The sequence below is a fragment of the Myotis yumanensis genome, unplaced genomic scaffold (assembly GCF_028538775.1).
Source record: "Myotis yumanensis isolate MYYU_CA2020_CCGP unplaced genomic scaffold, mMyoYum1.0.hap1 SCAF_5, whole genome shotgun sequence".
Classification (NCBI taxonomy): domain Eukaryota; kingdom Metazoa; phylum Chordata; class Mammalia; order Chiroptera; family Vespertilionidae; genus Myotis; species Myotis yumanensis.
This window is the reverse complement of record NW_027223756.1, coordinates 20,502,053-20,525,209: the sequence shown is the minus strand read 5'-3', so window position 1 is coordinate 20,525,209 and position 23,157 is coordinate 20,502,053. Positions and strand designations below refer to the sequence as shown.

General features: G+C 50.8%; 1 protein-coding gene across 1 annotated transcript in view; it reads right to left on the bottom strand.

Annotated features, from left to right (window-relative positions):
• Window positions 1–33: 33 nt before the first annotated feature.
• Window positions 34–23,157, bottom strand: part of TNIP1 (TNFAIP3 interacting protein 1) — a 43,803-nt gene continuing 20,679 nt past the window's right edge. Inside the window, 14 exon segments of the mRNA XM_070414577.1 lie at window positions 34–801; window positions 1,357–1,447; window positions 2,758–2,820; window positions 2,822–2,923; window positions 3,467–3,532; window positions 4,069–4,194; window positions 6,162–6,293; window positions 8,222–8,350; window positions 10,918–11,049; window positions 11,194–11,259; window positions 13,046–13,135; window positions 16,153–16,273; window positions 18,070–18,164; window positions 21,701–21,892. Coding sequence (XP_070270678.1) covers window positions 767–801; window positions 1,357–1,447; window positions 2,758–2,820; window positions 2,822–2,923; window positions 3,467–3,532; window positions 4,069–4,194; window positions 6,162–6,293; window positions 8,222–8,350; window positions 10,918–11,049; window positions 11,194–11,259; window positions 13,046–13,135; window positions 16,153–16,273; window positions 18,070–18,164; window positions 21,701–21,892 — 1,440 coding nt within the window. The 3' untranslated portion in view covers window positions 34–766.

Here is a 23,157-nt window from a genome sequence, read left to right as displayed (position 1 = left end):
AACATTAGCCGCAACATAAAAACACCAGCTACAGAAACTTCCATTTGGATTTATGTCCAAGATTCGTGCAAAGAGCTGCCCAGGGACGGACAGCCACCCCAATCCGGGCCTCCAGCACCACAAGCCTCCAGTGGCGGGGCCGAGGGTCTGGTCGCTTCAGGCTTGGGCCCCTCAGCATATGTGGCTGGCATGGCTTCATCCCGGGCTGCAGTGGCGAGAGCAAGGCTGCCGTGGCGGAGGTGGAGGGCCAGCAGCAGAACATCCCTCGTTCTCTTCTGCTCCCAGAGGCAAACCTCCTCTTCCCACAGCTCCTCACAGAGGGAAGGGATGGGCGTGGTCTAGGTCCTGCTACTACAGAGCTTGAAGCAAAATTAAACACACACATGAATTGAACGTGGTCCCCAGAGGGGCTGGAACCCCTTCTGGGGTAGTTTTGAAAGAAGGGTCTCAGCTGCACCCCACTCTTGTGACTGACGTCCCCCGGCGGATTCCACAAAGGATGGCAGGTCCTCTCTCCAGGCGGTGGCAGGACAGTGAGTTTTTTCCAGTAGCGCCAAAGGCAGGGCGCAGACAGAAACCTTCTGGGTAGAGCCTCCCCAATCTGCAAACAGTTCAGGTTGGGCCAGGACATAGGCAGGTGGTCCCTCTCAGCTTCCTGTCTGGCTCAGACTCTGGCCACACAGAGCAGGTGGCCTCTAGTTTTTCAGAAATCTGAGGTCAGCTGGCTCTGCAGGACGAAGGTGGAGCCAAGTGAAGTAATCTGGTCTCACTGAGGCCCCTTGCGGTCATTTTTTGCAGAGTCTAAATAAACAAAAATTTTGAAGACTTAAAGATGAGGTGGTACAGTAGGTTTCAAAGTCCTGTGGAAACCAATACAGTAACAGTGAAAGTAACAGCTCGAGTTATTAAGTGTTACCGAGCGCCAGGCCCTGGGCGAAGTACCGTAGGTACATTCATCATTCAATACATTCAGTTCAGCCCTATGAAGCAGGCAGATGACGATCCCTTTATGGAGGAGGGAGCTGGGGCCCATAGAGGTTTCAGAAACCGGCCCAAGTCCCAGTTCTAGGAAGTGTTGAAGCCTAGTCAGTCTCGCTCAATCCCAGAAGTGGGGCATTTCCGGAAGAGGGGACAGCCCTGCCCATTTGGCCGCCTCTGGGGAAGATGAGAAAATGATTGAGCAGCCCAATCCCTCCTCCCAACCACTACCTCCTCCAACCTCACTCCCTCCAAGCTGCCTACAGCCTCGGCTCGCACACCTTCATGAAGGGGCCCACGACCTCCCGGCAGAGCCCCCCTGTTTCTGCACAGCTGAGACCCTTCCCAAACCCCTCTGTACTAGGGGATCACACTTACCTGGTTCTGCAGGCCTAGCTGTAGGCGAGTCCATCACTTGGGAGGTCTGATTGCGCATCCCTCCATAGGGTGGCCGCCAGGTGTATCCTGGCTGCAACAAAACGTGCTTAGTAATCAACAACCACACTTGCAAATTACAATAGCAGGTACTGAACACATACAGGTATCCCTCAGTATCCTCAGGGGACTGGTTCCAGGATGGCCCCCACCCCCAGGATACCAAAATCCAAGGATACTCAAGTCACTTGTATGAAATGTTGTAGTATTTGTATATAACCTACACACATCCTCCCATATACTTTAATCATCTCTGGATTACTTACAGTACATAATACAACATAAATGTTACGTAAATAGTTGTTATACTGTATTGTTTAGGGAATAATGATTTTTAAAAAGGTCTTGTTCAGTACAATCAACCATTATAGGCCTAACTACATGGTGCATGTCAGCAACAACGTAACATTTTTTCCGGATATTTTCAAGCCACGATTGATTGAACCCAGGGATGTGGAACCCGTAGATATGGAGGGTCGACTGTAATGGAATCCTTACAATAATCCAGGTTGCCATCCCCATTTTACAGATAAGGAAACTGAGGCTCAGAGGGGCTAAGTAACTGTTCAAAGTTCATCCATCTAGAAAAGTGCCCAAACGTTTATTAGATCCCAGATTTCTATAAACCCAGAGTCAACCTCTTAAGCCCCACGTTATACTCCAGTAAAGAATGGTCATAGGGAGAGAAGCTGAAAGAGAGGCCGGATAGGAGGCTGCTGTCCCTGTCCAGGTGAGAGTGGGGTTGCCTGAGGGGGCTGTGGCGGAGAGGATGGGACAAGTGACAGCAGCTCTTTGGAGAAACAATGATCAGCAGGGAAAAGAGAAGAAAGAAGAGAGAGAGAGAGAGAGAGAGAGAGAGAGAGAGAGAGAGAGAGAGAGAGAGAAAAGAAGAAGAAGAAGAAAAAGAAGAAGGAGGAGGAAGAGGAGGAGGAGGAGGAGGAAGAGAGAAAAGGAAACTGAAGAAAGAGAAGAAGGAGAAAAAGGGGGGGGGGGGGGGGGGGAGAGAATGCATGTGAGGAACTGTGGTGCCTGACCACATGTGGAAGTTAGAAGACAAAGTAAACCCACACTCTGACACCCTGGCCTGGTTGGTTGGAGGGAGTCCTCCTTGCTACCCAGCCCCCTTTCTCAGCCTTTTCTGTCCTACATCGTGGCTCTGGGCTGGAGTCCTGCCCCTGGGATAGCAGGCCAGAGCCGGGCCCTGGACATCCGCCCGCACAGCACGATGCTGTTAGGAAGAAGCCCAGAGTGGAGTTTCTGACACCCTCGCTTGACTTTGCCCTCTGGAAAATGTCTGGGGTGGCCCTGTGTGGGTCCTGGGGTGAAGGAGGGACACAGACTCACCATAGGGTAGAGGTGCGAGTTGGGAAGTGGGGGCGGGTGCTCCACAGCCATGGGGGGCGGGGGGGTAGCGGATCTGGGACCATTCCTCATAGCCGTGATGTGGCACGGGCGGACCATAGTACCCGAAGTATGGGTGGGGTTCCACGTGGTAGCGCTCTGCCGAGGCCTGCAAAAAAGGCTGATGTCTGGCTCTGGCCTGTGACAGGCTGCAGGGCCATCCCCAGGGACACCATCTCATCTCTCATCCTCTAGAACAGTGGTTCTCAACCTTCTGGCCCTTTAAATACAGTTCCTCAAGTTGTGACCCAACCATAAAATTATTTTCGTTGCTACTTCGTAACTGTAATGTTGCTACTGTTATGAATCGTAATGTAAATATCTGATATGCAGGATGGTCTTAGGCGACCCCTGTGAAAGGGTCGTTCCACCGCCAAAGGGGTCGCGACCCACAGGTTGAGAACTGCTGCTCTAGAATGTTAGTTCTCTGAAGGACATGGGCACAGAAGGCTGGCACATGGCATGGAAGAGCAACAATGATGACAGCTAATGTGACCTGAGTAGTTACTCCGCCCCAAGTCCTGTTCTAAGTGCTCTACTGCATTGCTCAATAGTTAGCTGGGCACCTGAGCAAACACTGCCTCTCCCATCAGACTGTAGCTCTGAGGAAGGTCAGTGAAGTCAAGGCTGCTTCCTCCTTGAGCCCCCTCACCTTTGCTTTCCTCTTCTGCTGTTTGAGGGCTTCTTTCGCCTTCTCTTCATCTTTGAATGCTTTTAGCTGAGGGAAGAAAGGAGGGAGAGAAGACTGTTGGCCCAGGTGCTTCTGAGCCAAGCCTGGACCCGGCCTTCAGCAGCCCCAGGTTTGATGGGCTGATGCTCCAGCGTGGGCTGTCCTGCCTGGCCCAGCCCTGGGGAAGGACCCTGTGGGGCAGAGCACAGCCCAGGCTGGGGGCTACCAGTAAGGCCTGCTCACTGTGGGAGGTCTGAACACTGGGCAGGAGGCGTCCGGTGCGCTCACTGCTTCTGCGCTTCCCTATTAACATTTTCCAGGTGCATTCTGCGAGACAATGGGGGGCTCAGGGCCAATCCCCGAATTTGCTCTTTAAAGGCATCAAAACTGACTGTGGAAAAGCAGAGCTAGAGGTTAGGGGCGGGGTGGGCATGTCCCCCTGAAATCCACAGAAACTTATAGCAGAGCTGGAAGGAGAAGCAGTGAGTGCCCTGACATCCAGGCTCACATCCAGGGACCCTGCAATCCATGCCCCCGTCCCGAGGGCAGGCCAATGGCCCCTTCCTCGGGCCAGCTCTTCTCACCTGGGCGTTTGACAGGGTGACCTGGGCCTGCAGTTTCTCTACCTGCTTCTTCAGCTCTTCCTTCTCCTCATTCATGCGCTCCCGATCACTGCGCTCTCTCTGGAAGTCCTCCTCAAAGATCTTCACCTGCAGGGGTGAGGGGGGGAGAGAGGGAAGGGGTGAAGGGAGAGGGACAGCTCTGAGTGGAGGCTCAGACCTGCTGAGGCCCAGAATCCTGGGTTGGCTGCTGAGAGACACAGACATCGGAGCTGGTGTCACCTCATCTCAACAGCCCCCATGGAGTGGGGAATGTGTACACCTCCAGCCCCACCCCCATCTTCAAACAAAGTAGTTCTGGATCCCCCTACTTTATTTATTTATTTATTTACTATGTCTTAGATACATTATTTTTTAAAATATGTTTTTATTGACTTTTAGAGAGAGAGGAAGGAAGAAGGATAGAGAACTAGAAACAGCAATGAATGAGAAACATCATCTATCTGCTGCCTCTTGATGCCCCTAGTGGATGGAGATAGAGCTCGAAAACCGAGCATGTGCCCTGACCAGGAATCGAACCAGTGACCTCTTGCTTCATGGGTCGGTGCTCAACCACTGAGCCAGGTGTGGATCCCCCTATTTTATATTCTTGGCTTCAACACAGGGTTTCATTTAAACAAGGGAAGTATGACTTTTTAAAATATATTTTATTGATTTTTCACAGAGAGGAAGGGAGAGGGATAGTTAGAAACATCGATGAGAAAAAAACATCGATCAGCTGCCTCCTGCACACCTCCTACTGGGGATGTGCCTGCAACCAAGGTACGTGCCCCCGGCCGAAATCGAACCCGGGACCCTTCAGTCCACAGGCCGACGCTCTATCCACTGAGCCAAACCGGTTAGGGCAGGGATGTATGACTTTTTTAAAAAGGTTGACAGCAATTAGCCAGTCCAATCCTATCATATTGCTTTGGCCCCAGAGGCGAGGCTATGGGACCAGAATGTGGATGGAAGACCTTCTGAGAGTAAAGGCTTACAAAGCTCTCCCACGGCTCCCGGGAGCCTGGCAGGGAAGAGGCTGGGACCTGCATGGCATCACATGGAAACACATGGGACAGTGTGACCTTTTCAACCTTTCAAACCTCCCGTCCCTTGAGGAGAAAGTCTGTTTTATGCTAGTATGTCTTTAAGGCCTTTCTGGTATGTGTTAGTTTCCCTTAAGGCAGCGGTTCTCAACCTGTGGGTCACGACCCCTTTGGAGGTCGAACGACCCTTTCACAGGGGTTGCCTAAGACCATCCTGCATATCAGATATTTACATTACGATTCATAACAGTAGCAACATTACAGTTATGAAGTAGCAACGAAAATAATTTTATGGTTGGGTCACAACACAAGGAACTGTATTTAAAGGGCCAGAAGGTTGAGAACCACTGCCTTAAGGGAAGGGAATGAGGACTCAAGTTCAGAGTCTTCATCAGAAAGAGTATCCGGCTCAAGTTTAATAACACTGTTTTGCTTGCTTACAGCTAGTTTTTTTTTTTTTTGTAATATATTTTTTTATTGATTTTTTACAGAGAGGAAAGGAGAGAGATAGAGAGTCAGAAACATCGATGAGAGAGAAACATCGATCAGCTGCCTCCTGCACATCTCCTACTGGGGATGTGCCCGCAACCTAGGTACATGCCCTTGACCGGAATCGAACCCGGGACCTTTCAGTCCGCAGACCGACGCTCTATTCACTGAGCCAAACCGGTTTCGGCAGCTAGTTTTTTATTTATGGAAAATAACAAACAGGTTTTTCTATTTATGATAGTGATATAAAGCTCCTTTTTAATTACATTTATTGAAAGTAATTTATGTAAAACTTATTCTTAAAATACTAGGTAGATAATGGCATAGTTGGAGTAAGGATGGCTAAATCATAGAGCAATGACTAGTTAGGGACACAATGCTGGAAAGGATGAACCTATAACCAGGCCGGGGTCCTGGCCAAAGGCAGGAAGTGGACTACCAATAACTGCTTCCACGTGATGCCAAGCCCATCCTGGGTGCTCAGGATGCTGCTCCAGCTCCCACTACCAGCTCCTTCCTACCTGGCCTCCCCCCAAGGCTCACCTGCTGTTTCAGCAATTCGTTCTGCGTGACCAGCTCCTGTTTTCTGAGGAGGCCCCCAGCTCCTTCTGGGTTCCCAAAGGCTGTTGGTGGAGACGATGGGGAGGCCTGGATGCTCAGTGCTTCCTCTAGGGCCTGAGACCAGGAAGAGAGAAGATGGGTCCATCAGCAGAAGCCCTGAAAGTCAGGTTCCACTGACAGGGTCATCCTTAGGGACCCCCTTCCTGACAATAATGATAACAATAACCACCACTACCAGTACTATTTAATAAATGCTACCCTAGTCATTAATACTATGCACACATCATTTCACTGAATCCTCTCCACAGTCCCAGGAAGAAAAGGCTATCATCCCCATTTTACAGATGTGAAAACTGAGGTTCCGAGACCTGAAGTGATTTGTCCAAAGCCACACAGCAAGTGGCAACGTGGGGATTCAAATCCAGTGTGTGCTATTAACCAGCAGCCTAAACTTCATGAAGAAGGGAGAATTTCCCTTTCCCGGAGCAGGTGTGGCTCAAGCCCAGCACCCAGACCTAGAAGGAATATTAAGTCCCTCCAGAGAATCTTCAGTCTGGCCTGGCCTGAGATCCGTCAGCTTTTACAACCCATTCCCACTAAACCAACCCTTCCATCCTCCTCTCTCCTGGAGTTAGATTAGACTGGATTTTAATTTCAACTTGCTCACCTCTTAAAAGGTTTCTATTAACTGGTTTTCTCCTTCAGACCTGTTAACTTGTTAGGCGAGAACTTTGGAACACTTCTCACGACTGGCCACCCTCATCCCCACCTCAGCTTCAGCCCCTTGGACAGCAGGGCCTCTGCCCTGCACATGGCAGCATTGCCCAAGGTGCCTTCCTGGATGGCACGGAGGTCAAGGAAACCTCCCCCAACTTGAATGGGGTCCGCCACTTGGTCTGCTTGACTCCTCCAGAAACAAAGCAGAGTCAAGAGTCGACTCGGGATGCTGCGAGGGGAGGCTATGGCTCCCTTTCATCCTCCTACTCCCTCTGCCCCATTTTTTAGGTGGGAAGATGGAGGTCCAGGGGCAGGGAGGGCCTGGCATCAGTCATCCACACCTGTGTCTCTGTCCCCAGCTATGCCAAGGAAACCTGGGGGGAGGAGGGGCATGATCCTGCTGGGCCATCCCTATGACCAGCACCATGTACAGTATTCTGCCTGGATTTTAACCCCAAGTCCCCCAGGTCGGGACACATCATTCTTTTCTCTGAGATCAGGTCCCAAGGACCCAGACTCATCATGATCAATGCTTTTCAAACACCAAAACCAATAGAAGGGAAAAGCTGGCCCATAGACTCAGCAACTCCAGGCCTTCAGAGGTTTCCTCCCAACGCTCCCGTCGGCAGTGCCTTCCTCTAACCCTGCACTGGAAGGTGGGTAGGGCCAGAATGAGTCCAGGGAGGACTCAGATGGCAACGTGGAGGCCCAGAGAGGGTACAGACCTGGCCGTTCACTGCCACTCGCCTGACTCAGAGGAGAGGGTTTCTGCTTTCCCCAGCCCACCCCGGGCGCCCTGTCTCCTGGGTCCTACTTCACAAGGGTGGGAACCCCGGGGCCTGTGCTCACTCACTCCCGTCAGCGAGTATTCCCTGAGCATGTGCTTTGTGCCAGGCACTGGGGGTATGTGTCCCTGTGAAGACGCGCACCTCCCACCACTGCATGAGAAGACAGATGTTAGATAAGTAATCACAAGAAAATGCGAGAAGGAGCGGGAAAGAAGTTGCTGGTACTCCAGGTGCGCAGAACAGGGCGACCTGCAGGAGATTTGTGGGAGGCCTCGCTGCACCTGAACCATGAGCAGGGTGGCACTGAGTGAGGAAATGGCACGTAAAGGGCAGGAGGGGAGCGAGCACAGGCTCGTCCCAGGGCTGGCCACTGCACGCGGGGAGGAGAAGGCAAAGGTGGGAACCTCGGGTGACACCAGGCCCGCAGCACCCATGCCTTGACCCAGACCTGCCCCTCCTGAGCTGAGGGTTGGGCGCTGGTGGGAGTTGGGCTTAGGGAAGCTCTGGTGCCCGAGGGACCAGGACCAAGGCGCCTACCTTGTTGAGCCGCTGGATCTCCTTCTCCTGGTAATCCCGCTGCCGGGTCAGAGGGCTCAGCTGATCCTGCAGATACCTGACCTTCTGGCGCAGCTCCTTGGCCTCTGCTGACAGCTGCTCCTTGTCGGTCTGCAGGGAGCACAGGGTGGGTAAGCTGGAGCCCGTGCAGGAGACTGGGACTCCCTGCATGCCGCCCCACCTCTCCGGCACGCCTCCTCTCTTGCTCTCACTCCGCAGCCCTCACTGTGCTCACACAAGGCACCTGGGGTCACAGCAGTAATGCCCAAAGGGCCTGACCTCAAAGAAGAGGCACTTTGGTTGAGTGAAAGGCGCTGGGTTCTGACACCAGCTCCTCCACCAGCTGAGACCTGGGGCACTGTCACAGCCCGCTCTGGTCTAAGCTTACCTATCCGCCGTAGGCAAGGAGTTTCTTTTGTTTTTGTTTTTCTGTTAATCCTCACCTGAGGATATTTTTTTCCCTTTGATTTTTAGAGACAGTGGAAGGGAGGGAGAGGGAGAGAGAGAGAGAGAAACATTGATGTGAGAGATTGGCTGCCTCCTGCATGTTCCCTGACTGGGGGCGAGGATCAAACCTGCAACCTAGGTGCTCACCCTTGACCAGAAATCGAACCTGAGACCCTACGGTGCACAGGCTGACGCTCTAACCACTGAGACACACTGGCCAGGGCAAGCAGTTCTTAACATGAGTCACACATGGACCTCAGGAAGTCTGTGAGCCCCAAAACAGTGTAAAATTTTGCCTGTACAATTTTCTAGGGAGAAAAGCCATAGTTTCTGTCAGATTTGCACAGGGATCTTCTGTGACACAGAAAGTGAGAAACCACGAAGAATCTCTAAAAGATCTTTCTGCTTTTTAGTCTCTGAACCTAGAGGAGAGAAAACACTCAAAGAAATAAAAGTAGCATAAGGCAGAAAGTGTTCCTACACAGAGAAACAGTCCGTCCTGTAAGGTTAAAGAGAGAGCGCAATAGCCGAGAAGAAATCAGGGAAGGCTTCAAGGTGGAAGCACTGCTCCAACACCCACTATGGAACAATCAGGGCCCCTTCACTGCAGGGCCACAGCTGGATTGGCCCTTAGAGAGCATCAAGTCCTAGCCCCTTTGTGTGATGGGAAATGACTGTGCAGAGAGGAGAGATGATTTCTCCCAGGCTACACAGTGAGCTGGGGTTAGAGCCCAGTTGTCTTAATTCCAGTGCTCTCTCTCACCTTGCAAGTCACAGGAAGTGTTTAAAATAGGGACAGGCAGCCAGAGGTTGCTGAGGGCAGCCTTGGTCAGAACGGGTGGGAGCCGGTCTGGACTCCTGTTGAAGAGGCTCCAGGATTAGCACGGCCTCTATCGCCATGTGCCCTTATCTACAGGGCTGTGCTGTGTCTCGAAACATCCCCCCTCCCCGCAGCTGAGAGGGAGGTGCTGTCAGATCCAGGGACGTGTCTACCTACTGATGTGAGCCAGGAGAAGGGACCAAAGAGCTAGGGGTCACAGCCGACAGTCACAAGATGTGACTGCACTGAAGAGAAAAGATAGGCAGTGTCCTGCCTAATCCTCATCTTCAAGGGAGGGGTGGTCACGGAGGCAGGCGACAGCCCAGACAAGGCCCCTGAGTGTCCTATGCTGATGAGAGGGAACTCTGAAATGCAAACCGTGTTGAAAATGTCCATTTTGAAGCTGAACAATAATAGCCTGGGCCGTTCCCATGAAAGGGAAGGCAACACGATATAAATAAAATCTCCCAGAAGTCTGCGGGTCAGGCGGCCTTTCCTCTTTCAGCCGTAACAGGAACCTGAGGGCCTTGGCTGGAATCAGTCACACGGAGGACAGATCAGATGCTGCTTCTTCAGGGGGCAGAGTCCTGGCCCCATGACTGAATCTGATGCCTCTTCCTGCCCCTCCCGGTCCCTGTCACTTCTCCTGTGTAGTATTTAACACGCTTCAGCTTATTGCTTCTGTAATCAGTTGTTTAGCGTCTCTTCCCCCTCAAAGCGGGTACTGGACGGTTCAGCACTGAGTCTCTCCGCCCAGCACAGTGCCAAGTGTATGATCTGTTAAATAATGACTAGAGCAGTGATGGCGAACCTTTTGAGCTCGGCGTGTCAGCATTTTGAAAAACCCTAACTTAACTCTGGTGACCGTGTCACATATAGAAATTTTTTGATATTTGCAACCATAGTAAGACAAAGATTTACATTTTTTATATTTATTTTATATATTTAAATGCCATTTAACAGAAAAATCAACCAAAAAAATGAGTTCGCGTGTCACCTCTGACATGCGTGTCATAGGTTTGCCATCACTGGACTAGATGAATGAATAAAGAAACTCTGTCCCCAACCAAGAGCCATCACAACTCAAACACTCAACAGCACCCACCCCATCAAGTGCCCCAGAGCCGGCCTGCTTCTCTCTCTTTTCTATTCTGTGCTTCCCTAGCCCACAGATTTTAATTGAACAAAAAGTTCTGTTAGAAAATAAGAAAATATGAAAAGCAATGGCTAATCCAATCTTCTCAATGTGTAGATGGGAAACTGGGGCAAGGGGAAGGAAAGTGCTTTTGCCTGTGGCCACACAGCCCTTTGCACCAGAGCCGGAGCTGGAATCCTGGCTTGTTTACTCCACTGGGGTGGGAGGAGCAGGCCTCCCTGAGCCAAACCCCCAGGGCCCAGCAGCCACACTTGCCTCCTCCATTTCAATCTTGGACTTGGCCAGGAGAAGCTTGCGGTCAAAGTCACGCTGCTTCTGCTCCCGCTCAGCTTCCAGGTCAGTCACCTGCTTCTGCAGGTCCGCCAGCTTCTGGCGCAGCTCAGTGATCTGGGTTCAGAGGCAGAGGGAGGGGGTGCGTGAGCGTGACTGTCCAAGGGACGACACTGCTGAGCAGGACGGCGGCGGGGGGGATGCGCTGACAACAGCTGAGAACCTGGGCTCAGCCTTGACTTCCCGTAACTCCCACACTACCTTCTGCTCGTACTGCTGCTTCATGGACCGGAAATGCTGGTCCCACTGTTTGTTCACTTCAAGCAGCTGTGGGGAGAGAGCGGGGTTAGCAGGGGATAAGCAGAGGACCACAGACAGCCAACTCCACGCACACCAGCTTCCCCAGCAGTGCACAGTGTGTGCGAACGCTGGCTACAGACACTGCCTCAGTCTCTTGCTTCTCAATAAATCTTGGTGCTCCTCAAAGGGAGTCCCTCTATCAACCGCCACATTTTATCCTTCCAGGGCAGCGAGACTAACACCAAGACACAAAAACAGTATATCAGTTCGGTGTAGAATTATGAAACACACCCCCATTTGAAGGGCAGTTTGGGACTATGTATAACCCCGTAATTCTACTCTAAAAATAGTAACCAAAAGAAGCATAAAAATATATGTATATTGTGATCATTTCAACGTTTGTATTACAAAACAATCTAGAGGCCAACCTAGGCACAGGAGATGGGTGACAGAAATTACAGAGTAATCAGAAGCGGAACGCCATGCAGTTGTTCAGAAAACCTAATATGCTGCCTCAGTTCTAAGGTGACACTACTTATTTGTCATACTCTCGATATAACAATTCCTCCAGGACCGAAAACAATCCTACATCACAAATAAAATGATGGGAAAGGGTATCCCAATTTCAGAAACATAAAATAAAAAGTACTCAGAATTAAAGAAATATATATATTAAATATATACATATATATTAAAGGTATATACATATGTACATATATATGTGCATCCTTAAAGTTATAGTTTATTTTAAAGAAAAAAAGAAATTTGTAATGCAATACGTACAATTTTTTCTGCTATTTTAAAAACCAGATTATACATCAGTGAGTACATAGACGAAAACAAAGAATATGTAATGAATTGTTACTAACCGTTAATTGTTACTCTAGGAGGTGAGATTCTCAATCTTTTTATAATGAACATTATATTACTTTGTTAATCAGAGAAAAATACCTTAGGGCAATGCAAGCAGGAAACTAAAATTAATATGTACATAGGCAAAGGACTAATGGAGCCTGCCTTCCCAATGTGCTGGGGCCAGGGAGGCAGAAAGGCCCAGGACCAGGAGAAGGATGGAGCACCGCAGAGAGGAGGGGCTCAGAGAACAAAGGGGGCTGGGCTCCACCTGGGGGTGGGAGGTGGAGGGGGAATAGGCATGAGACAAGGAAATAGCCTCGATCTGGGGGTTCTCAGCTGGTTAGAAGCAGTGCCACAAGGCGTGGGATCTCCCTCTATAACAGTCCCCCCCCAAACCAGTCGCAAGGTGACCGATGAACCCCAAGCTCCCCATTCCTGAGGCTGAAACTCACCCACCTTATCACAACCTCTTTCCACCATTCAGGTTTAGCCTTCCTAAATTACCCCTCCCCTGCCAACAATTTTAGGCGGCTGTGCCCCAAATGCCACCTCCTCAGAGTGACCCTTGTGGGCAAGGGGACTGACCAAGAGACAAGATTCCAGGACAGCCTGGCTGGATGGCTCAGTTAGTTGGAGTGTCAACTCATACACCAAAAGGTTGCTGGTTCGATTCCTGGTCAAAGCACATGCCTCGGTTGCAGGTTTGATCCCCAGTTGGGGCACATACAGGAGGCAAACCGTCCATGTTTCTCTCTCACATTAATGTTTCTCTCTCTCTCTCTCCTTTCCTCAAAATCAATGAAAACATATCCTCAGGTGAAGATTTAAGAGAAGTCCAGCGAGTTATGGGCAGATGGTTCAGTGGTCACCATGGCAACTCACCATGGTGACCTCGGACTAACCAGAGCCAGGGGACAAGGGAGGGCCTTAGTCCTGTGGGTCCTAGGAGGCCACCTACTTCTGTGCGCTGCTGCTCCAGCATCTTCACCTTCTTCTCAGCTGCACCCAAGGCTCCCGCCTCTGGGATCTTACTTGCTGTTGCACTAGCCTGGGGAGAAACACAGAGGGGCCTTTAGCGAAGCTTCAAATAACAATACTCTCACGGATCTAAGGCTCCTTACCTAGCCGTTTGTCCCCACCTCTCTACCCTCCCACCCATCAGGACACTGCTACACATCCCAGCCATGACTAAACCCCCTCGGGAAGTCCACAGGGGCTCCTAGGCCCTCCTCCCGTCCTCCTCCCACAGCCACTTCTTTCCCTGCTCAAACTCTGTCTCTAAGGCACTGCCAACTGCTCTCCCCTCCTCCATCCCCATGTCAACCCCAAATCCTCTGGCCTGGAGGTAAGAGTTATATATTTTTAAATGTTTTATAAAACAATTATTTTAAAATGTTTTTAGAAAGATACAAAAATAAAGATGTTTATGTCATTAGTACAGGTACACATACTTCCTAGCTCTGTTCTCTGAGAGAGCCTAAAGCAGTGACACTCCAGTAGCAACGAGCACACCTAAGACCCAGATCTTGGTTCCTAAATACCATTCTCCAACAACAAGGAACAGGACTCCTTGGGCAAGGGGTTAATTCTAGGGCTGGGGCAGGGAATGGGTTTGGGGCATCTCATGGTGTCAGAAAGTAAAGAAGTGCCAAAAAAATAATGATAACAATAATAACAGCCTGTCAAATGGGCATAGGAGACAACTTGAAAGAGCTTCCCACAGCCAAGCTGGAACAATGTAAACCAGAAAAATAAAATCGTGATAATACTGGGTTATAATCCAAAGAATAAAATAAATATCCTTGAGTCTATAGTGGTAGGAAAATATAGCTGAATAATTAAATAAATGGGGAGAAGGAGCACTCTTCCTTACAGAAGAATTCCAATTAGTGACTGTGGAAAGAATGAGGGAAATGCAAAACTGCCATCATAATACTACAGCTCTCCTAATCACTGCAGTGAGAGTCACCAATGGATACCGAAGCTAGTGAGCGAAAGCAGAAGGAGAAACAGGGCATTTGCATAGCCTCCAAGTTTCTCCTAAAAATAAGTGTTTAATAATTACAGAGAGAAATTCATCACTTTATATAGAGAAAGCTGACAAACATCCACTTAGCCACATGATCAAGGTTGACAGCAATAAGACACTTGACATAATGCAGTAAGGAGGGTGCGACTCCTGTGATGTTCTTGCCCAAATCCATAACCCCAATCCAAGCACGGGCAAACATCCCATAAACCCAAATTGAGGGACATTCTACAAAAGAAATGGCTAGTATAACCCGAAAGTGTCAAGCTTATGAAAGACAAGACAAGGAACCCTGGGACCTGTGACAGATTGGAGGAGACTAAAGAGTCGTGACAACTAAATACAATGTGGGATCTGGAATCACGGAACAGAAGAACATGAGTGAAAAACTGGTGAAATCTGAAGTCTGCAGTTTAGTTAACAGTACTGTGCCCAAGTGTATTTTCTAGTTTTGATCATTGAACCATGGTTTTGTAGGACTTTAAGGCCTGGGGTGAGCCCTGAGAGCAGAACTTGGGAGGCTCAAGTGCCCCCTGCAGGCTAAAGTCTGTAAGCACACCATAGAACTGGGAGTAAAGGGAGCAAGCTAGGGGAGCCCTCCAGGGACCACCACCTCCTCTGAGAAAGATGAGATGGGCCTGACCCTAGAAGCCTGCTGCCTCCTGGAGGGGAGCTGTGCTTAGCATTACTGGGGAAGGAGGAAAAGGGGGTGCCAGGCTCCCAGAGGGTACATTCTTAACCTCCACAAAGAAGAGAGGAGTCAGACTGCTGGCTGCTGCCACCCAATCTGCCATTAAAAGCAACAGCTAATGTTCACTGCTGACCACGTGCCAAGCACTGCACCTACTCTATAGGCACAACACCGAACCCTCCAACTACCCTCTGAGATAGGTGCTAATATTGCCATTATGAAAGAAGGAAACTGAGGCCAGAGCGTATGTAACTTGTCCAAGGTGGCAGCAGCATTCAACCCACATGGGACTCCAGGGCACTGGCTTCATCGCTGCCCATGAGCCCACAGAGCCTTCCTCTGGGCAGGGTGGAAAGACTATCCGGCCTGCTGGGGAGTCAAGTGAGATGAGGTGATATTAAAGGGCTTTGGAAAAGTGAAGAGGCCTGCCCACAGAATCCCAAGAACCCAGAGATCAGGAGTCCCCAAGTCACTTCCACAAGAGGACAAACAAGGCAGACTCCGACGGGAGGGGCAAATGGAAGCAGAGATGGCCACTTCTCAGTGTGGTTCCCGGCCCGCCTCGGGTCTGCCTCACAGCGAGTGGTGCAGGAAGCTTGGTTAGTGATGCCACATGACCTCTGCAAGGTCATGCTTTCCAGCCTCCAGGCAAGGCTGGGTAATGGAGTAATAGTCCTGGCTCTGCCTACCTTACAGGGGAAAAGAGATCCAAACAGGACGATGGATTGGATTTTTGAGTCTTGGGTAAACTCAATAGTAAGAAGTAATTAAGTTTTACTAGGACAATTACATAGGTGTGGGGCTTATTAAATACAATTGAGTCCTGCTGTGCAGCCATTAAACTCCATTAAAGGGGAAAACGTGTTAGTAAGAAACTGGGACTCAGCCCTGCAGCCAGGGGAAAGGCCCTGACAGGGCAAGGAGCCAGCTCCTGCCTGGGGACTGGATGTGAGTCAGTCTCCCTTGTAGAGTGGGATGTGTTCAGGGAATGTGCTCACACTGAGCCAAGGACTCGACCACCGTCTTTGAGCAATGGAACTGGAGCTATTCAGCCTGGAGAAGAGGGCTGGTAGGGGCCACAGAGCCATGGTCCTGGCTGGCAGCCTGCGTGTGTGTTGCAAGGAATAGATGTTCCATGTGGCTGAAGGCAGAATAAGCACTGAGCGGTGGAAGCTCCAGTGAGGTGGACTGTCAGGCCAAGCTAAGGAAAAGCCATCTAACAACCAGAACCTTCGATCAGCGGAACTGGCTGAGCAGGAGGCAGTGAGGTCACTGCCACTGGAGGTGGCAATGGAGGCTGGCAACAGCAGGTGGGATGCTGTGGAAGGAGTTTCTGATCACATACCTGCAGCTGTCCAGCTACCCCCTTCTTGCCTGCGCCTTCCATCTTGGGTGAGCCTGGCCGCCTGCAGACACCCTCTTTGCCGCTGGTCATCAACAACTTCTTGAGCTCCATGTTTTCCTCCCTGGGTCGGAGGCAAACACAGAAATCACATTGTTGGCTCTGGGTTAAGGACCTACTATTCATCTGAGTTGCAGCTGAGACCTGGGGTGTAAGGCAAGACCCTGAAAGCTTTCCTCTGGTGCAACCAAAAGGCATCCTTAACCTCCTTGTGGCAATCTGTGGGCTTCCCTAGGAGTCGCCAATCATCACCGCAGGGTTCCCCAACTGGGATGCCTACAGACATGGGATCCTCAGGACACAGCCAAACCTGCATTAAATAACCCTGGATCACACTCTAGTGATCCTTCCCAATTATCTTCCAACTCCCGGTGTGGAGCAGGGGAAAAGTCTCAGCGTGATGTCTTGAGCATCTTTCTTGTACTCGCCAGTCTCCCTGGTTAAAAGGGAAATAGCTGCCCAGTCAGTGTGGCTCGGTGGTTGAGCCTCGACCTATGAACCAGGAGGTCACGGTTTGATTCCCTGTCAGGGCACATGCCTGAGTTGTGAGCTCAATCCCCAGTAGGGGGAGTGCAGGAGGCAGCCAATTGATGATTCTCTCTCATCATTGATGTTTTTTTCTCTCTCTCTCTGAAATCAATAAAAATGATTTAGAGAGAGAGAGAGAGAGCTCGAGGGAGAGAGCGCGCAGGCTTCAGGCTCAGGGCCTTCAGTGGGCAATGGTACTTTGCCAGAATCAAGAACATCCTCTGATTTTCACTACATTTATCATTGGAATTACCTTTTACTTAGTAGAGGTAATGCTGTCTTCCATTTACTTTAGTGAAAGCTTTCTTTATAGTATTTTTTTTAAGTCAAAACATGATTCAAATTAAAGTAAATTCTTAAGTAAATAACAAGATAGGTGATACAGGACATAATAAAAGTGTGACTGGAATATGGAAAATATTTATGTTCTGTTTGCCAGCTGGGTTTCCACGTAATAGAAAAACAGAGAAGTGGCTTTCCCAAGGTCACACGGCTTTGTACACCTGCTCTCTAGTCAGGAATCTTTCCTCCAGCCTGGGTTTTTGGATCCATGGATGGAGTCTTAGAGCTATAAAACTCCAACTACTTGGAAGTAAATAAATATATGCAGATTCAAAGTGGCACGGTGGCTCAGTCGTTACTATTGCTCTATCCGGACCTCACATGCCTCTCTGGGCCTCAGTCTCCCTCTGCACAATGAGGTAAAGGGTTAGCCGCCGAGATCTCACAGGCCCTTCGAGTTCTGACAGTCAAGATCGGTGTTTCTCAAGTGTGATCCTGCACCAGCCGACATCATAATCCCAGCGGCCCTTTGGAACATGCAGATGCCTAGGTCTTGCCTCAGACCCACGGTCTCAGAATCTTGGTAGAGGAGGGAGGTGTGGGAGTGTAAAATGGGGGCCTTGCCTGATCCTCAGTAATCCTGGTGCATAATTAAGTCCATGATCCACTAGCCCTGATGAGGGAGCCCTGGCTGTTCTCAGGAATACAGAGCAGAACAGAATGATGACCAGCAGGGGGCAGCACAGTCCTGAGCTCTCCTACAACCAGCCAGCAGCTGTTCACGGTTCACAGGCTAAGCTTAGGCGTAGGCTCCCAAGGAAGAAGTGCAATTTGTACAGATCTTCTTTTGAAGTTCTCAAGGCACTTTATAAATAGACACCCCCCAAGGTACCCAAGAAGAAGAACCAAAGACATCCAAAGCAGGGCTCTGGGCAGAGGCCTCAGAGCTCCATAGGCCTCTGAGCCCTCAGCCCAGAAATCACTGCCATGTACCCGCCCCCTCCTCGGCCATCCGACTCCTCATCCCCGCTCTGAGGAGCCTGGACTTACCGCAGCCTCTCAGCAGCCTGATCCCGCTGTTCCAGGCCCTTGTCCAGTTTGGCCTTCAGGGTCTCATTCTCCTTCCGAAGCTGCTCACACAGGGTCTGAAGGGCAGAGGGGTAGATGAGGACAAGGGAAGGGGAGGGGTGCATCCCTAATCCACGCTGATGTTGGAGGACAGGACAGGAGCTACCAAGTCCTACACATTAGCCCCTTGGCATGGCCTGACCCAACCCCTCCCAGGACAACTGAAAGCCAAGCCGCTGGGACCACCCAAGCTCCTTTAAGCATCCTCATAAAGCTAGCATAAGGATGCCCACACAAGAATCAGCCAAAGGGCCTTTTCCTTCTCCAAGGCAGAGAGCTCCATCTCCCCTCCTTCACTGCTGTTCCCTCATCCTAGAACACTCTTCCCCACAGGCCTTCCCGATTTCTCCTCCTGCTTCAAGTCAGCCTAAACACCACCTCCTCGGAGAAGCCCTCCCTGATTTCTACATCCCAGTGAGTTAGGTCACCTCCATTATCCTTGCTCACAGCCCCCTGTTCTCGGTACTTGTGGCAATGAGAGCTGAAGAGCCATTTTTGTCCTCATTTTCTTAATATCCAACTCCAACCCACCCTCTCTAGTCTGTGAGCAACCTGTGGCCTGGGACCCCTCCCCATTCTCTTGTCCACTGCCAGATCCCAGCCCAGCCCAGGGTCTACACAGGCTGACACTTAACTCTGTTGAAGGAACGTACAACTGAATGACTGAATGGCCAAACGAATGAACAACCAGTAAAGATCTGAGACCTAGAGCCCTACAAGCTTAGTCGATTTGGGAAGTGGACGAGGCTTCCACGGTGGTCAAATGGCATGTCAGAAGACAGGGTATCCGGTCAACTCCTCAGGTGTGGCCCAGGCTTCCTTTGTCTCTGAGCCACAGTTCCCTCCCCTATAAAATGTGGGCAACTGCGCCTTCTCTACCTCCTTCGTAGGGTCCCTCAGAGGACAAACAAGACCGAGAGAGGGCAAGCATCTTTGAACTGTCAGTCCCCTGATAATACCTGACGGCCTGTGTTCCAAGAGCTTTGAGGTGAGGGCATTACAGACGGGGAAGGGAGGGGGTGCAGAATAGCAATGGTGCTGTGCCGTGTCGTACTAAGTACTCAATCTTTAACAAATACTGAGTGAGCACCTAACCGCGCCAGGCGCGTGGCTGGGTGCTCTTCCACTCACTGCATCATAGGAGCCTCACAGTGTCCTCAAAGCAACATAATTCATGTCTATTTTTAAAGTAGGCTAAGGCAGGTGAATTAATTTGAATGAGGTTGAACAGCTGTTAAGAACCACCAGGGGGGTTAAACTCCATCTGGCAGGCCCTAATCTGGTCTCTCCCCAAACTTCCCCTCTCCCCCCTTGCAGTGGTCATGTGACTATTTCTGGCCAAGGAAAGGTGAGTGGAAGTGATAAGGGTCTGTTCTGGCTGGCCCATGCACATTCTGTGGTCTCTCTTCCTGTGCTGTGGCTGTGGCTGTCTCATAATCCAAAGGGCACAAGATGAAGGGGCCGCTAAGTAACTGTGGAGCAGAAATGAGGAGTCCCTGCCACAGGGATTGAGGGAAAACTTTTGTTATCCTGAGGGATTTCAGAGTTGTTTGTTTCCCAGGAGAGACTTGGGAAGGCATCAAAGCCTGAACTGGGGATGGTCGGACACGAGAGGTCCGAGGCAGAAAACAGAAAACTACTGTAATTAGTTCCAATGCCTAGCAGAAGCCTTGCGTCATAGCTGGCCTTGAAAATGTTGTCGAGTAAACCAAGAAACAAATCCACAAATGAATGAAGAGGAACCGGATTAATCTGCCTCTACCCATAGGCGGGGCAAATACCCAGGATGCCACAGCCCTGGGTGGGGCCTCCAGGGAACAGAACGTCCTGCTCCTGGACACTAAGGGAAGGCCAGGGTGTGCTGTCCACCTTTCTAGGCTAGAGGGCTGTTCCCTCCAAGCTTCTGGGGAAATGCCCTGCGCACAAAGCAGCTGACGGAGGTGAGTTGTCACAAAGGTCACAGTCCATTAAAGGGGCTAACAGAGCTCACCTGTGAGTTCCTTAGTCCACTCACTCACTCATTCATTCATTTGCTCACCAAATGTGCATTAAGCACCTATTTAGTGACAGGCACTGGGATACAGTGATGAATATGACAGACAGTCCCTGCCCCTCCTGTGAGGCTTATATTCCAGCAGGAAGTACAAGGAAAAAAGCCACAAAGCAAATAAACCACTGAATGCAATAAAACTATTACAAACTATGTTAAGAGCTAAGAAGGAAATAAACAAAGGCCTGGTATAAAAAACAACAGAGGTAGACAGGACCCCCTTTGATGAGGCCAAAATGTTGACACTGAAAATTCTGTCACCCGTGTGATGCACCGGCTTCACCTCCCTGGAGCTGGAGCTCAGCTTTGACACCTCTAAGCCTTGCTGACATCTGAGAATCTCCCTCAGTCTGGCTCTTGGGCTCCAATCACTCCTCCAGCCTTGCCTCCCTTGTGCCCTCACCTGAGGGGGTTTGAGGGTCCTGCACTCTCCTTGGGGTCCTCTGCTCCCCACATCTCTCCTCACACTGTCTCCAGCCTGGATGCCCTTCTACTCTTGTCAACCTAGGCCCTTCTTGAGGTCACACCTGGTAGACTTCTCACCCATTAACTGGGCACTTGAGTGTTTGCTGCCACGAATGAGATCACTGACCAGTGACTGGAGTAGGAGGGCCCGGGAGGGAGGCAGAGGACTTAAAGTTACAGCCTTGTCACTGAGGGGACAGGTGCTCAGGTCCTGAGCAGGTTCCCTAGGAGCCTCAGTTTTGCCATCTGTGAATCCTGCCCTACCCCAAAGCCCTCAAGGCTAAGACCCCCGGCCCAGTATGGCAGTCTGGTCATCATCAACTCCTAACAGTGACCACTTTTTGAGCACTTAAATGTTCTAGACTGGACTTCATTTATTACTCCCAGCAATCCCATGAGGCAGGCACTCCCAGCACCATGCTACTGAGAGGGACAGTGTGGGACAGAGAGGATAAGTGACTTGTCCAAGGTCATTCAGCAATAGAGTCCCTACTGAAACCAAGGATCATATGGCTTCAAGGCCTGGGCTGGCCTAGAACTCAATCTGGCTTCGTTACCACAGCACGGGAAGGGTTATGAAAGGAAGCCTCCTCTGCTGGGAGATAAGCTGGGATGGTGGTGGAGAGCATGGGCTTTGAAATATGACAGGTTGAGGTTCAAATCCCAAGTGCACCATCTACCAGCTGGGCAACCTGTGAAGTGGGGATAATGATGGTCCTCTTGCCTTGGTCCCCTCCCTTTCCCCACCTGTCGGTGAAGAACAAGGCAGGGCTGTTCCCAGCCTGCCCACATCCACGGCCCCCAACCATGAAATCTGCATTGCCCATCCCATATTTCCCAACTTCCTTCCTCTTCCTCACCCCTTCCCACAACTTCCTTACCCTGCTCACTACCCCAAACAAGAAGCCCAAAGTCAGCCCCCAATGGCAACGTCATTCTCAGAAGTCCCCCGAGTACCCTGATTCCCAAGAAGAGCCAGAGGAGGAGGGAGGGGAAGCACACTGCCCACCCAGGTGACCCTCTCCCGGCCAGCCTTACCTGCAGGATGGAGGTGCGCTGCTCATTCTTGTGCACCTTGGAGGCTAGCCGGTTAAACTCGAGGGCCATGCGGCCCAGGTGGGTGAAGAGCTGGCTGTGGTCCGGCTCCTCGGCGCACACGCTCAGGGTGGTCTCCAGGCGCTGCAGGTGGAGCATCAGGTTGCTGTCCTCGTGGGGCAGGGGACCCAGCTCCTGGCGAGGAGGGGAACAGGGCCGTTCTTTACCAGGGTCTGAGTAGGCGCTGCCATTCTCCTTCTGCTTCCCCATTCCTCATGACTCAGTTTCCCCCTCTGATCCCAGCTCAGCCCAGGGAAATTCTCCAGTTACGCAGGTTCCCTGTCTGGGGCTGACTCACAGGGCAGGACCAGGACTCCCAGGCCAGCAGCTGGCTTACCAGCAGCAGAGCCACTTTCCTCCCACACTCTGGGCCTCCCCGAGTGCCTGGGGGTGGATCGCTCATCTGCTGGGCTTCAGAATCCTCATCTACCAAATGTGCACACACCCGTGAAGGCAGCAAGCCCAGGAAAGGGGTCTCACTCGATGCACAGTACTGCTCCTTTGGCTTAGGGAGTCTTGCTAAGGGAGCTACGCAGAGCAGAGCTGCCTGACTTTCATGTCTATTGTGTGTCTTCTGGGGAATAGCTGCAGCATTCATCAGCTTCTCAGAGGAACCAAGACTCAAGACAGGTTAAGAACCATAATCTAGATATTTCACAGAACCCAATCCAGTAGCATACATAAGAAAGGAAGCGTACCGTGGGCAAGGGAGTCCAATGTCAACAATCAATCAATCTTTCTCTCTCTATCTCTCCTGTGTCTAGAACATTCCTTCCAAAGACAGTGCCTTAGTTATGCCAACACTGTGCCTGAGGATCCAGAGTGGCCCCTTGCAGCTAACTGCTACCCTGCCAGGCATCTGAGACCCCACCGTCCCCACACACTTCCTATGGCTCCATTCCCAGTGTCCCCTCTGCTCATCCTTCCTGGCCTTGCTGACGTTTCCACTCTTCTAGCAGGCCTCCCCTAAACATGGATGTTGCAGGACCGTAGAGCTATGGGGAGCCTCCGGGTTCAGGCTGGGAAACTAAGCTACAGGGAACAGGAACTTGCCCAGAGCCGCCCAGTGGCTCAGTGGCAGCGCCAGGACTGGAACCGAGGCTTCCTGATGCTCAGTAAGTGCCTATGCAATACTGTTAGTACTTTATTCTAACAGGAGATAACGCGGCTTCTTGGACTCTGCATTCATCCCCCACTGCCTCTCTTCATAAAGGATTTGAGGTGGCAAAAGCTGCTCTATTTAAGGTCCATGAATTGCTTCATCCACTCATCTCCCCCACTAGCCTACAAGCTCCCAGAGGGCAGGGAGGCTGTCTTGTCTTGACTCAGCACAGACTAGGCACATGGTGGGGCTAAGGAGGAACTTATTAATGAGATAATGTTACTGGTCCAAGGTCATA